Raw genomic sequence first — 16,551 nt, 5'->3', positions numbered from 1 at the left:
AGAAGCTTTAGAAGGTCTGTAAAACATAATCTATGCAATATTTTGACCACCCAAAAAAACACCATTGCATGTTATGTAGACCACAAGGAAGTGTTTTAGAGGTAGATGAAAAATGTGATATGATATGACCCCTTTAATGCGCTTCATAAACCGGTGAGCCTTCTGTATGAAAATAGACCGGTTCATCGACAGTGCGCCTTATAATTCGGTGTGCCTTATGGTCCGGAAAATATGGTAAATACTTTTTGAGCACATTTAACATTACCATGATAATGGTAACAGTCAATCAATCAATCAATCAATGTTTATTTATATAGCCCTAAATCACAAGTGTCTCAAAGGGCTGTACAAGCCACAACGACATCCTCGGTACAGAGCCCACATACGGGCAAGGAAAAACTCACCCCAGTTGGACGTCGGTGAATGACTATGAGAAACCTTGGAGAGGACCGCATATGTGGGTAACCCCCCCCCCCCCTCTAGGGAGACCGAAAGCAATGGATGTCGAGTGGGTCTGACATAACATTGTGAAAGTCCAGTCCACAGTGGATCCAACACATCAGCGGGAGTCCAGTCCACAGCGGGGCCAACAGGAAACCATCCCGAGCGGAGACGGGTCAGCAGCGCAGAGATGTCCCCAACCGATGCACGGGCTAGTGGTCCACCCGGGGTCCCGACTCTGGACAGCCAGCACTTCATCCATGGCCACCGGACCTATGCAACTCCTCCTCGCAAGGGACAGGGGAGAAGAGGAGAGAAGAAAAGAAACGGCAGATCAACTGGTCTAAAACGGGGGGTCTATTTAAAGGCTAGATTATACAAATGAGTTTTAAGATGGGACTTAAATGCTTCTACTGAGGTAGCATCTCTAACTGTTACCGGGAGGGCATTCCAGAGTACTGGAGCCCGACAGTGATCATTTTGGTCACAATAATGGTGATAGGATTTTTTTTATATAGTTAAACACCTAGCAGCTCGTATAGCAGTAGTAGGCAGTACAAGTTAAATAATAGTTGATTTGTTTTGCAGTCATGCTTTGTGGTGGTAGCATTACACTGTGTGGCTACATGAGTGCTGCCGATAGTGGGAGCTTTGGTTCATTAAAGGCCTACTGAAACCCACTACTACCGACCACGCAGTCTGATAGTTTATATATCAATGATGAAATCTTAACATTGAAGCACATGCCAATACGGCCGGGTTAACTTATAAAGTGCAATTTTAAAATTCCCGCCACACTTCCGGTTGAAAAACTCCTTTGGATATGATTTATGCGCGTTACGTCACAGAATCCACGGAAGTTGTTGGACCCTGTCGAACCCGATACAGAAACCTCTTGTTTTCTTCGACAAAATTCCACAGTATTCTGGACATCTGTGTTGGTGAATCTTTTGCAATTTGTTTAATGAACAATGGAGGCTGCAAAGAAGAACGTTGTTGGTGGGATCGATCGGTGTATTAGCGGCTAAGTACAATACTTACAGCAACACAACAAGGACTAGCAGACGCCTAGCCGATGCTTGCAGCCAAACCCACAGATGAAGTCCTTCGTCGCGCCGTCGATCGCTGGAATGCAGGTGAGCACGGCCGTTGATGGGAAGATGAGGGCTGGCTGGCGTAGGTGAAGCGCTAATGTTTTTATCATAGTTCTGTGAGGTTTCAGGCACAACACCGGTTGCTAAGTTGCTAAATTAGCCTTAGCGTCGTTAGCAACAGCATTGTTAAGCCTTACCAGGCTGAGAATTTTTAACCTTGTAGTTACATGTACATGGTTTAATAGTATTGTTGATCTTCTGTCTATCCTTCCAGTCAGGGATTTATTTATTTAGTTTCTATCTTCATTTGAGAACGATGCTATCACGTTAGCTCAGTAGCTAAGTGTGTCACCGATGTATTGTCGTGGAGATAAAAGTCACTTTAAATGTCCATTTCGCGTGCTCTACTCTCATTTTCAAGAGGATATAGTATCCGAGGTGGTTTAAAATAGAAATCCGTGATCCACAATAGAAAAAGGAGAGAGTGTGGAATCCAATGAGCCAGCTTGTACCTAAGTTACGGTCAGAGCGAAAAAAGCTACGTCCATCACTGCCTCTCTAATCCTTCACTGTAACAATCCTCATCTACGAATCTTTCATCCTCGCTCAAATTAATGGGGTAATTGTCGCTTTCTCGCTCCGAATCTCTCTCACTCCATTGTAAACAAAGGAAAATTGTGAGGAATATTGCCTCCTGTGACGTCACGCTACTTCCGGTACAGGCAAGGCTTTTTTTATCAGCGAGCAAAAGTTGCGAACTTTATCGTCGATTTTCTCTACTAAATCCTTTCAGCAAAAATATGGCAATATCGCGAAATGATCAAGTATGACACATAGAATGGATCTGCTATTCCCGTTTAAATTTTAAAAAAATCATTTCAGTAGGCTTTTAAGGGAAACTATTTATTCCTTTTGCAAACATCCACCAGCTCTGCGATATCATCATTCAGAAGTGGAAAAAAATTATATTAACAACTGTTCAGGTTTTTGATCATAGATCATCCCATCCCTAGCAATACTACACATTTGTTTAATTTGTTGTTTACTACTACAAGCAAAATACTACAACACTGATTTATCCAATAAGACAACTTTGCCTTTTATCAGTACTTGTGCACTAAAACTTGGAGCCAGGCCTTATCCTTATATACTGTAGTTTTACTCTTCCATATTACCACAGCTAGTTTGTTTGGTTTTTTTGGTATGCTTGAATAAAGAAACTTAGGGGTGTTCTTTTACTCTGGAATTATTTGGTCATGGTCCTGCCACGTCCCCATAATGGCTGCTGATTTCTTCCTTCCTCACAGTCTGCTGATTAATGATCTCATATGTGGGAATGTAAACTGTTTTTGGGATGTTCCCGCTCTGCTGCTGCTCTTCTTTCAAGCATGTGTGTGTGCATGTGCATGCAGCACATTTATATGCTGTGTTTTGATTGCTGTGAAATGTAATTTTTTTAAAAACAGATTAATCACACTTTTGAATTTGGATTACTCATTATCAATTACAGGTTATTACTTGCTTGCATAATTTAAAGGGGTCATATTGTGCAAAACCAACATTTCTTACCTGTGGGTACCTGTTTTTTGTGCATCTGGGAAAATGTTAATCCAAACCGTGGAGGCGTGGCGGAGATATTTAGAAAACACTTTTTCCTCTTTTTAAACTATTAGTTTGGAATTTGCGATGATTCCAATGTATTTTGTCATAGTTACGTCAGCAGTTGTCTCCATACATGGTAAAGGTTTATCCGCTTTGTGTGAGTCTGCCATTTTTATTCCGTTGTATTTAAATAAATAAAATAAATGGGTTATACTTGTATAGCGCTTTTCTACCTTCAAGGTACTCAAAGCGCTTTGACAGTATTTCCACATTCACCCATTCACACACACATTCACACACTGATGGCGGGAGCTGCCATGCAAGGCGCTAACCAGCAGCCATCAGGAGCAAGGGTGAAGTGTCTTGCCCAAGGACACAACGGACGTGACTAGGATGGTAGAAGGTGGGGATTGAACCCCAGTAACCAGCAACCCTCCGATTGCTGGCACGGCCACTCTACCATTTAATAGGTTCCTTATTTTTCTCTATCCTCTTGTTGTGGGGCACACTGACTTGTACATGGACTTGCATGCTAAAATGTTACATTGTTGTTCTAATAAAACAAAAGCGCGCTACAAACTACAACATGGAGACACAGTTGAAGGGGGTTTAGTCTCCGAAAGGGATTCGGCACATAAATATGAACGCCAACAAAACAGCGCATTCTGTGGAGAGAGTCAGAAAGTGGCTTGAAGACGGTCTGTAAAACAAAATCTACAGGTATGCAAAATGTTGACCAAAGCACCCCCATTATATGTATACACAAGGAAGTGAATAAAAAAATCATGATATGACGCCTTTAAATTAACTTAAAAAAGACTCCAATGTTTGGACACAAATGCAGTTTTATTGTCAGATGTGTCACCCTGTAACATTAATAAAATGTTTTACTTGGACACTACATCATTTATTTACTCAAAACTTGGTCACAGTTTTATCTAATGTCCAGTCAGGGTGTATTGTGGACTTAAATTTGCCAACAAGCACACCAGTCGGAGTCTCGTCACTTTTCTTTGCATTAGCGTATCCATTGACCTGATCACTGACCGTAGCATACTTACGCCACCTCTTAAGTAGCCATCCGCGGTTAAGATAAAAAAGCATGTATGGTGGTACCTCAACTTACAAATATCTTAACTTACGAGTAATTTAAGATACGAGCTGTTTCTCAGCTTTTTGTTATGCTTTAAATTGTGGGCATACCTTGAGTTACAAGTATTTTCGCTCTCAGTTGAAGTAATGTACTGTAATAGGTTTTTGTCATTTGAGCAATAAAGAGTTAGTATATTTTTTAAGTTATTTTTAGTACATGGTATTGTAATGCTTTTCAAATTGTATTTACCGGTATTATCAAAAAAATGTTTTTCTTACTAAAGGCATTTTACATGTTGAAATTTGCGAGCTTGGTCGTAGAACGCAATGTGCTCGTAGGTTGAGGTACCACTGTTCAGTCAAAATAAATTAAGTTGTTTAATCTACATGTATAAATGATGCTGTAAATGTTTGTGATTAATCACATGAGTTAATTCGCCCACCTGATCAAAATCAAAATCTCATGAAATGTTTTAAATACGACTTTAAAAGGTCTTTAAAAATATTAATGTTATGTTTATTCAAAACAAATGCGTAACTTGGTCTCGCTTTTAAATATTTAGATTTTTGAGGGTGCTATTCATGGCTACAAAACAGAACTTAAGTATCTGCACAGCTCGGTCAAAAATGATCGAGCATAACCAGAGAGTGTGTGGTGCTATGTTACAGCGGATCTTAGCTAGCAGTGGAAATTACGAAATCACACTTCAAAGCTGATTTATTAGTGTAATAGGTAAGTGCAAGTTCAACGATGTGTGGCTCCAGAACAAACAAGTTCATGTGTGATTGAAGCCGGTGGATGAAAATGTATAAAGCATTGTTTGCCAATGTCAGAACTTGAGCCAGGATCTGGATGTGGAGCCATTGTGAAGGACAGCGTTGGTAAAAGTGAATGGAACGATAATGAAAAACCGGGATAAGTCCGATGCCAAAACACCTGCACAGCTAAACAGTAATCAACTTAACCCCAACCAAAGGAGCGTTATGTGAGTAGTGTGGCCCCAATTGCAGAAGAAGATCTGTACTGTATGGGATGCTTATATACAGTAAGCACATGCTAATTTTCTTTAGTGTAATGACTAATAGTTGTGCACTCACAGAAGTATAACTAATACAATGCCGTCATTCTCTTATATTATTTCTTACTTATTTATGTATTCCAATATTTTCAGGTCAGCTACCCAGACATTGTAGACTACATTTGGCCTGATCTATAAAAGGTTTCTGTGTACTAAAACACTGTCACACGAAAATCTGATCGACTGTACTAAACTTGTGCGCAGAGGATTGGATCTCTTAGGTGAGCAGAATAAAAAGCACGATCCATTTAGCATATCTGTCTTCTTAAATATGCAGAATATATGCTGATATATACTGATCATCAGAAAACCCACAATACCAGGATGAGGAGATGCAAATATAATCATTCAGCACGCAGAATGGGATTTTGCATGGCTGGTCACTCGGCGCGATTTTAAGTCGTTATTTAGCGCGTCTGACATTGACGTGGGCAGCACGGTGGCAGAGGGGTTAGTGCGTCTGCCTCACAATACGAAGGTCCTGAGTAGTCGTGAGTTCAATCCCGGCCTCGGGATCTTTCTGTGTGGAGTTTGCATGTTCTCCCCGTGACTGCGTGGGTTCCCTCCAGGTACTCCGGCTTCCTCCCACCTCCAAAGACATGCACCTGGGGATAGGTTGATTGGCAACACTAAATTGGCCCTAGTGTGTGAATGTGAGTGTGAATATTGTTTGTCTATCTGTGTTGGCCCTGTGATGAGGTGGCGACTTGTCCAGGGTGTACCCCGCCTCCCGCCCGATTGTAGCTGAGATAGGCTCCAGCGCCCCCCGCGACCCCGAAGGGAATAAGCGGTAGAAAATGGATGGATGGATGGACATTGACGTGCAAACTGACAGTTACACACACGGCTGTGCAAAAAGAGATGCTCGTGCTGCAAGCAATGTGTGTGTGTCAACATATTTAGACTGTCATAATTGAAAAAAATTAGCCATATAATTGTATACAGTAATTTTATGGCTACTGGATGACTTAAGGGGCTGATTATAAGTAGTTTGATTGATGCATTTTGGTGTCTGTGGGCCTTTGTCATTTTTTCCATTTCGGAAATATATTAATATAATATATCTCCTATATAAAAAGATGTCTTTCAGTAAGCATTTTCATGCGTTTGGATCTTTCCAGACGCATGAATGCGCTGCAGTTGTGATGGTCTACTCCCTCCCTGCATCGCATCAGAGCGCTAAAAAGTGTCTGTTGTCTGTAGATTTCGATTCTATATCCAGAAGAGGTGCTAAAAACTATAGATGTGTGCTGTTAGTTCAACAGCATCGCATACAGGTTGGAGAACACAATAACATGAATGTGGAAGGCACGTAATGCCAGTAATAGATGCAAAAACATATTTAAATCAGCGGTCTACACCACTTTTCAATTGTACACGTAGCCTTAGTAGATCACGCTCAAAACACTCAACAATAGTATAAGCGATTTAATGGTTTACACATTGATAGCGTGTTATTTGGATGTTAGTAGATCAGGCCCTCAGTCTTTTCGCCAAGCCGTGCAATAACTCAGTGGTGAGTTGTTTTCACTGTGATTTGCATGTGAGGCAAAACACTAAAACTTCTCAAACACGCGATACCTGCTTGCATCTTTAAAGGGTTGTCTGCTTACCATCTGAGGACCCGGAAAGCAAGGAAGATATGTGAACGTCATCTTGTCATTCTAAAGTAATGATAAGTCTTTGTTTAATAGCAATATTTTTGTAAACAATTCACTAAAATCTGGTAAAAATGTAGTGAACGTGAAATACATACTGTACTGGACCAGAAACAAAATAAGCTGAGCAAATATGAATATCATCAACATTCTTCCCAATCAAATTCTGATTGAGGCTTGCAATCCACAATTGCCTTCTTTCTTTTTAGACAATTTTTCTTTCTGCTCTCCCTGCTTTGTCACAACTTTGGGCAGATGGTAGTACTGAAGATGTTTTTTGTTTTTTTGCCCAATTCTGACAGCCGAAAAAACTGCAAACATTAACCATTTAGCTTTAGCAGAGCTGCCAACAGTCCTTTTTACAGACAATATTGCTGTGCATTCCTCCATCATCGTCAACTTCCTGTTTGGTGACATCACACAAAAACTCTCAATTTAAAGCACAGTGCACTTTTAAGAAAACTTTGGAAAATTGGGCATGAAATCATTGGAATTTGATAGCAAATCAGAATAAGGTCCCTTGCGATGTTTGCCAATATTAATTTCAGAGTTAAAAATTAATATCAAAATGCAAAAGCGAGGCTTTTGGTGTTTTTAGTTAGGTTAAAGAGGTACTAAGATGATTTGAATTTAAATTGAAAGCACTTTCTTGTGGTCCCGATAATATGTATTAGATATGCTTTGATGTAAATTTTGATTATTCAAAAATTATACTTTATCTTACCTTTTTTGTTTCCTAATTGCCTCAATCAGAGGGGAGGATCTCCTTCACCTTCTGAAGGCTTGTCTAATCATTGCTTCCTCCTTGCGGTGACGTCACAATGTAGCCAGACTGCAAAACCCCACGAACAGAGGTGTCCAAAACTGTGCGCAAGCTCACGCCAAAATGCATGGACTTTATAATGTGATGCTCTGGCATTGTTCAACACAACTATCTAATATTGTAACAACATTTATAAGTTAGAAAAGATTAAATTCATCATAGGTCCCCTTTAAGCATTTCCTTTTTCAATGTGAATGGGTAGTAAAGGAATTTATATACTTTCAATTTATTTGGGCCAATTTCTCTGCATGTTTTTGCACTTTTTTGTCAGTATATATGTGAAATGGGTCTTAAACTGTATTCTTTACTGTCTTAAAACATCTTAAATGTGACTTGTTGAAACCTGAAACAACCAGCTAGGTAGTATATTTTGTTTATAGTGTTTTACAAGCTTGACCAATGCCGTGCCTGAATGTCTGAACTCTATAAAACATTTTTTTAGCTTTTACTTAGTGCTCTAAATAAACTTCTCTCCTCGTCTGGGTGGCGACTGTCTGTGTTTCCACTGCTCAGATGATAAATCCGGGTGTGAAAGAGGCCTGGATAGAATAAAATAGTCAAGGTCCCTTAGCAGCATCCAGCCTATTTAATTTGCTCATCACAAGACCTTAAATCCGCCAGTAATGCAGAAGGCTTTGAGGAAACATACTGTGATTGCTGCTGAGACCATGCCAAGTTGGACCTTAATAATGCACTTGAAGTTTCAAATCTGTGTGGGAATGCAATGAGGCATGGTCTTAGTTTAAAAAGGATTGACAGCATTATATTTCAGTGGTGGTCAAGTCAGGCATGCTGACAGGGTCACAGCACACTGAACTCCACAGCCGTTATGTTGACCAATAATGATGGGAGATTAACATACTGTTGCCAAGGTCATTGTGACATGTCATGTTTATTTTCGAAAACTACAATGAATAGAACATGTTGCATTATTACCACAAATTAACCAAAAATCCACAGTTTCCTTCCATTGCCCAAAAATTTAACTGTTCTTGTCTATGTGTAAATTTCAGATGGCTGGATGTGAGTGTGGCCAACCTGACATGTATCAGATACTGGGTACATTACCTTCAGGTCATCCAGGAGTCTGTGTGGCCAGGAGGAGTACTGCCCAATTCCCCTCAAACAGAACGAAGTCAGAGGCAGAAAGATGACACCAAGAATCAAGTGTTATATTGTCTAATGGGTCTTATGCCAGGTACACAAGTAGGGTGAGGATATTCAGGACAGTGGAACCTCTAGACTCAAACACAATCCATTCTCAGGCCAACCTATATTGTTTTGATTTGAAACCAATTTTTCTACATACACTTATAAGCAATAGAAGATTTGCTAAAGTCACGCAGAGCTGCAGTTGAAAATCTCACTTTTTGTGCTAAATACACATTGTTCATCTTGTTACTGAGTATTTTGCTGGCCACTGAATTTAGAGGTTTCTCTGTGATTTGCATGTGAGGCAGAACACTACAACTTCTCTAACACGCCATATCTACTTGCTTCACAGACAACTCACATAACAAATGCACACAACAATGTTGTCTTTGTTTACCTTTAAATATTGAAATTAATATATATATAGAGCTTTTTGCAGGACCAATGTTTTATGGATTCTTTGCCTTTGTGTTTCCAGATTTATTTTCAGATTTGCTTGGCTCAAACAAGTACAAGCTCAGTTGGCAGATTGTTATTGAGTCCTTCCAGGACCCCTACATTAACAGGTAAGCATTACACCACTGTCCATCTCAGCTCATTACTGTTACAATCTGTACATTGGACATTGGTAGGGTTGTGAAACCTGATGGTTGATAAAAATGTGATCTACTCCCAAAACAAACAAAAAAACAATTTCCCTTGTGGATCAATAAAGTTTGTCTAAGTCTAAGTCTAAAACAACTGCTTTCCCAAGTAATCTAATTACAAATCTATTGTCTATGTCATGGCTATTGAACTGGTGCCCCGGGGGCACAATCCGGCCCGGGTATGACACCATACCTGCCCCCAAGTTTGGTTTAAAACTTAGGAGTTTAACATTTTTTGCAGCAATGTCCTAAAAACACTAGAGTGCTCCTGCTGTAAAGAGGAATTTGGACCACTTGAATACTGGCGTACAAATGTGTGATTTACATAACCGAGGTGTTCCTATACACATTTTTTCGTAATGTGATTTATATAACTAATGTGTTTCAGTTGTTTGTTTACTTCGGATGCTGTCTGTAGTCGTATGTTTAAGTAGTAGTGGTTTTCCCCAAGGTTCCGTTTTAGGTCCTGCTTTTTCATAATTTGGGCTATTTAACTGGTGAACCGCAACTTCAGTTAAAAAAAACTTGTGAGAGACTCACTTTTTTGAAGCAGATTTTTAAAAACACTAGAGTGTTGTCATAGAGATGATCTTTGATGAGCTTAACAGCGGAGCACTCCTGTAGCTCCCACAAAATAGACCTAAGTCAAATGTCCATTGTAGAGGACACTGGTTCTCCAGAATTTACAAAATAAGATTAATAATTAAGGGGGAAGTCCGCCCCCGTGGTCCTTAGCATTCTGGAAATGTGGCCTTTAAAGCAATTTAGTTGAATATCCCTGGGCTATGTCTTCATTCATCCAGGTCATTGTATTCTCAGGGCATTCAATCGTTTACAACTGGACTGTTCAGTTCTTAGAAGATGTTTCCCTTCTCATCCGAGCAGGCTTCATCAGTTCTTTCTCAAAGACATTTGTATATTGGTCAGATCTAGCCCAATGCTAAACTATGTGTACATAGAGCAGGCTTCATCAGTTCCTTCTCAAAGACATTTGTATATTGGTCAGATCTAGGCCAATGCTAAACTATGTATACATAGAGCAGGCTTCATCAGTTCATTGTCATAGGCCTGGATTGGCAAGAACTAGTCTTGGACTGGACTAGAACTGACCAATGTGGAACATCCTGTGAATTAGAAGTACTTCTCAGGGTGAAAGAAAATGTGATAGGACTGGACTAGATCTGACCAAGTCTATGAGCATGATCTGATGAAGACTGCTTGGATGGGAAGCGTCTTCGTCTTCTAAGACAAACTAAACAGTTCGGTTGTGTTCTATTGAATGCCCTGAGGATACAATCATAGACTTAGATCGGTCAGATCAAATCCAGTACTAGACTAGATATGACCAATCAAGGTCTATGAACATGAAATGATGAAGCCTCATAGACTCAGATCTAGTCCAATCCTAGATTAGATCTGAGCAATCAAAGTCTGAGAGCAGGAACTGGCAAAGACTACTCAGATGAGAAGCTAAACATCTTGTAAGACAAACTCAACAGTCTGGTTGCGATCGATTAAATGCCCTGAGAATCTAGTTACATAATTAGAAAAATGTTTTTATGAACTGATGTGTAATAGATAAACACCCTAAACAACGTAAAGGCCATTAAACACCAAAACAAATGTAAAAAAACAATTGCAGTTCAAAATCTAGTTTTAAGCCAATTCCTTCTTGTAAAAAAGGAGAAAATGTCAGTTGTACAGACTCATAATGTTGAAAAATGACACCCTGTAAGATGTTTTTGATCTTTAGTTTGTCTTGTTTATACAATTTGGGTTTGGCTTACCCCAAAGGCAGAAGATTAAATGGCGTACATAAAACCGATCTTTTTTTATCAGCTCACACAGAGTGCCCAATTTCTACAAAATTCAAAGCACTAATAAACAAAACCAGGGCTATCAAATGTTGACAGTGCAAGCCTGGACAAATAAATCCACAGTGGGAGATCTATCTAAATAAAACATAACAAAAAGGAACAGCTAGGTAGATAATACTGCTGAGCAACAATGCAATGCAGCAAGACACACAAAATGCCTCTTTTATTTTTACTTTTTTTAAAACAATACTTAATTTTTAGTTTATTGTGGAATTGATTTGCGATCCAATTAGAGCACACTTCACCTCTTCATACCGTAGTTATTTAATATATTTGTTAACAGAGGCCTGTTGCTTCCTGTCGTCTCACTTCCTTACTCGCACTCCTTCATACTGAAGGTTTTTCCAGGTGCAGAGTACTAATTGTATACAGTACGTTGTGTACATCGTATTTTTCTGACTATAAGCCACTACTTTTTTTCCACGCTTTGAATCTTGCGGTTGATAAAACGGTGCATCTAATTTATGGATTTTTATTAGCTAACGGCCACAATGTTTTGTATTCAACAAATATTGTTTATATAAAACCGACGTAGACACCCAAAAGGTGTGTTATTGTTTGTGTTTTGGCGCCATTTTTTGGATGAGTTTGTTCACTGCAGCTGCTGCGGGTTGAAAATGAACTTCCTGTTTCGTGCCTTGAACATGAACTATAAGTCCAGTTTCGTCTACTATTTGTCCAAAGCGTTTCTGCTTAAAAGGATTCTTCATTCATCACTCCAAGCAACGTTTGTAAGTTTTACAATATAACTAAAAACAATTCCTACTTACTAAACCAGGGGTGTCCAAAGTGTGGCCCGGGGGCCATTTGCGGCCCGCAGGTCATTTTTTAACGGCCCCACGGCACATTTTAAAAATACTATTGAAAAAAATTTAAAACATAAAAAGTGGTATAAAAGAGCAAACAGGTGAAATGTAACAAGAAAATGTTTCAATGTTTACTCTAATAACACAAAGCTGCCATGCAGGCTGTTTCTTTCTTTAGAAAATAATAATGAATCAAAATCAATGTCATTATGAATTATTGACCTATTCAAAGCTCCAATTACGCCACATTAAATATTCCACTTTGAGATATTTTTTGGGGAAAATGTTGCATATTTTGTGTTTGCCATACAAAAAACTGAGCTGTTTTTTTTTTAAAGAAGGGCCTAAAACGAACAAACAAAAAACATAAAAAACAATAGAACTTATAATTGACGGCTAGATCTGAAGTTGATCTCGAGAATATTGTGTTAAAAGTAAACAGTAAAACAAATGTATAATTTATTTTTTAACACTTTAATGAGTAGGACCCTTTTGGATCCACAATAATTTTAGAGTGATTTGTTTTTAAGTGCCATTGCTCAAAAAAAAAAAAAAAGAATTAAAATCAATGGTGTTATGAGTTATTGACCTTTTTAAGGCTCCAATTATTATATAATCTCAAATATTCCACTTAAAAATTTTATTCGGTGAAAATATTGCATATTTTTTGTTTTTTCCATGAAAAAAATGGGTTTTCTTTGACAAAAAGAGCATTCAACTTAAATCTTTAAAAACGTTATATTGACAGGTATACCTAATGTTGATCTAGAGATTTAAAACTTGAATAATAATAAAAATTATAATGCTGAATAATGACACATTTTTAATATTTTTTTGACCAAAACCCCTTGGGGTCCCCGGGATCAAGCTTGAGTGGAGGCCTAAATGTATATTTTTTATACATATATTGTATTGTTTTTTTATATAAAAAATATCAAAATGGCCCCTGCTTGCTTTGATTTTTCAGTGTGCGGCCCTCAGTGGAAAAAAATTGGACACCCCTGTACTAAACAGTCCCATGTGTGATGTCTGTAGGAGTGTTTTTATGCGTATTTGCACATGCTATCGTAATTTAATCAAGCTGGCGACGTTAGCATTAGCAAATATGGTAACACGTTTACAAGAGTTAGTATTATTAACTTACAATGGCATTCTTTTTGTATTGTTTAAGTTTTGTAAATTCACCAAAACATCATTATCAGCCGTTTTACTGCTATGTTACAGGCACTGTTTGGAAATAACTAAAGTATGTCAATAAACGTTTACAAAATCTTTCATACCTGTATACATCTTAGCGTATAGCCCGGTGTGTCTAATATATGTAAACATATTAATTTCTTAAAAAATTTGGTGGGTGCAGCTTAAATATTGGTGCGCTCTATAGCCCGAAAAATACGGTATTTGTTCATAGGGTCACCATTAATGCCTTTTTTTTTTTTTTTTTTTAGACACCTGGTTTACTGTCTTTGTGACCTTTTATTGGAGTTCCTAGTCCCTGAATTACCGGAGAAAAGTTTTCAGAGGAGTTTGCTGCAGAGCCTTGCCAAGAACCCAGAGAAGCTCTTGGCATGAGGAAAAACCACAAACCACAATTTGTTTTTTTGTGCCAAATCTGATCCTTCAGCACGGGGGCTTCTGCCGGTGGCCTTAAACACCCTCAAACGTTACTTATGACTGTTGCCAAGTGATCAGACTACTGTAATTGTTACACATGCATACAATAATTGGGAATAATATGGCTTTGACAAAACCAACTCCAATTTGTTCCGCGATTCTGTTCACATTTTCTTGTCACATCTATTTATAGAGTGGAGAAAACGAGTATTTGGTGCCCTGCAGATTTTGTCAGTCAATCCCCTTGCAAAGATATGAACAGTCCATACTTTTTATTGTAGGTTTATATGTAACAGCCAGTCAGAATGTGAGAACAGTAAGAAATAGAGGTTATGGGTCCATGGTCCTCACAAATGAGTCATGTTCCTTTAGGAAAGTACCCCTGATCTCAACTCTTTATGTGTGACACAACCATGGGCAAGACCAAAGAGCTGTCGAAAGACGTCAGACAAGATTGAGACGTGCACAGGACTGGAATGTATTACAAGACCGTCAGCAAGAAGCTTGAGTTATTGGAGCTCTACTGAACCTCCACTGTACCTCAATGCAAGATTTCACCTACTCGGGTAAGGATGATGCTTAGAAAGGCGAGGGACCAGCCAAGCAATACAAAGAAGGAACTAGTTAATGACTTTAAAGGGGAACTGCACTTTGACATGATGACGGATGGATTTTTCGTGATCACTTCCGGGTGTGCCTATGTTTACATCATCGAGTGGTCTGCTGCTTCCTCGTGTTCTGCTCCCTATAAGTTTATTGTAGATCATAAATCATGCATCTCACCTGAAAAATAGATGGCTGAGGAGATAATCGGACCAGTTGGGACACTTTGACAGCCGTTTCCTACCTGGAACTGGCGAGAACGACACGAAAAGTGCTTGTTCACCCCTAGCCCTCACCACCACGTTGTTTCACGAGGATTATGAGACATTTTTAATCTAAATGGAAGTATATGAACATCCTAGCAGTCGGCTTCCTAATGACAGCAGACCTTGTACAGTAAGTTATGTTTTATTATGTTTGTTGGCTCTCAAAGTCTGCTTTGAGCACAAAAAAGCAAATGTGATGCGGGTTTGAAATGAATGCGCCACGTATGCTTAAGATGATCAAAATATCTACATTTTAAATGTTAATGTCTGTTAGTACAAGACGTACAGTATATAGTTACATCATGTTGGATGGATGGATGTATATAAAACCCTAATGGAGGTGTTTGGATGTTTTTTAGGGGCTCTATAGGCAGAATTGAGCGGCTCCTATAGGCTCCATTGGTAATCAAATGTATTTGTATTTAGAATGCATTAAAAAGAAAAGAAAAAGATCTGTCATGTCTTTCGTATTGATTGTGTTACGGCACACGAGCGCTCCTTGCTTCCCTCTGCCACTGGAGCGCTCAGAGGCTCCGCTGTGAGCACCAGACACACCCCCGCGCTCATCACGCAGACCGCGCCCACACTCCGCCGCAGCTGGGGACACTCTGCTAACAGCGCACCTGGCCTTGATGAGGGACGACAGTATAAAGCATCCCGGCGCTGACTCCTCGTCGTCGGAACGTCGCTCTGCTCGCAGTAAGCCTCATGTATCTGACTTCCCTCCAGCTCTCGCTCTTTTGCCTTTTTCCTTGTGCCTCATTTCCTGATCCCAGTGTTGTTTTTCGTTCCTTCCCACAGTACTCGTGTCCCAGCCTCGCTGTATCCCTCCGCCGCCATTTCCCTCCTGGTCTCTGCTTGCTCTCCCCGATCCTTGACCCTGCTTTGGACTTCTGGATTTCGCCCTCCTGCCACGACCTCGCTTGGACCTTGGACACCCCTTTTGGATCATTCCCTTTGGACTTGGATACTTCTCATTCCACACGCACCTCAACACCCCTTACGGTATTTATATGGTTAAATTCACTCACATAGTTTTCTCATGCAAACACTTATAGTAGCATACACACTCCATTCACTCATCAAGCACGCAATAAAACCTATTGAGCGTGATATCCTGTTGTCGTGCCGTCTCCTTCCCCAGTTCTACATAACAGTACGTTCCGACCACAATGGAACTAGACGGCACTCCTAAGTCTTCGCATGGACCTCTGGCTAGGACTTCCCCCAGTGCAGACTTGTCCTCTCTCCAGTCTGCCATCCAACAACACCAGATCCGTTTTTCCACCCTGGAGGACAAATTGGACGTTGCTTTCGCCAGCCTGTTGTCCAAAATCGACAATCTCAGCACTGGTCAGGTGACACCCCCCACACCTGTCATTAGCCCAACCAACACACTCGCCACCGGGGGAGCTACACCCCTCTGGGAACCTAAGATAGCTAGCCCTAAAAATTTTGAGGGAAATTTTGAAGACTGTCGTGGCTTCTTGGTTCAATGTGAGTTCATTTTTCTACACCAACCTTCACGTTATGCTAATGACGGTGCTAAGATTGCCTTTATATTTTCCCTACTATCCGGGCCAGCGCTGAAATGGTCCACTTCTACTCTCAGTAAAGATTCTGGAATAAACACCAATTTTGCGGCTTTTCGCAAATAATTTTTGGCTGTATTTGACCATCCTGCTAATGGCGGAGACGCCGCTTCTAAACTACATTCCATGCGACAGGGTCCCCGATCAGTGGCATCTTATACCTTGGAGTTTAGAACCCTGGCGGCAGAGAGTGGATGGGACGACA

General features: G+C 39.8%; 1 protein-coding gene across 1 annotated transcript in view; it reads left to right on the top strand.

Annotated features, from left to right (window-relative positions):
* The window catches only part of LOC133663423 (sorting nexin-19-like), a 62,712-nt gene extending 47,527 nt beyond the window's left edge, over window positions 1–15,185 (top strand). Inside the window, exons 12-14 of the mRNA XM_062067884.1 lie at window positions 8,803–8,987; window positions 9,420–9,507; window positions 13,720–15,185. Of these exons, the coding sequence (XP_061923868.1) occupies window positions 8,803–8,987; window positions 9,420–9,507; window positions 13,720–13,843 (397 nt within the window). The 3' untranslated portion in view covers window positions 13,844–15,185. The remainder of the gene's footprint in view (window positions 1–8,802; window positions 8,988–9,419; window positions 9,508–13,719) is intronic.
* Window positions 15,186–16,551: the final 1,366 nt, after the last annotated feature.

The sequence above is a fragment of the Entelurus aequoreus genome, linkage group LG13 (assembly GCF_033978785.1).
Source record: "Entelurus aequoreus isolate RoL-2023_Sb linkage group LG13, RoL_Eaeq_v1.1, whole genome shotgun sequence".
Taxonomy (NCBI): Eukaryota; Metazoa; Chordata; class Actinopteri; order Syngnathiformes; family Syngnathidae; genus Entelurus; species Entelurus aequoreus.
Note: the sequence above shows the minus strand (reverse complement) of the source record. Positions and strands in the feature narration are given on the sequence as shown.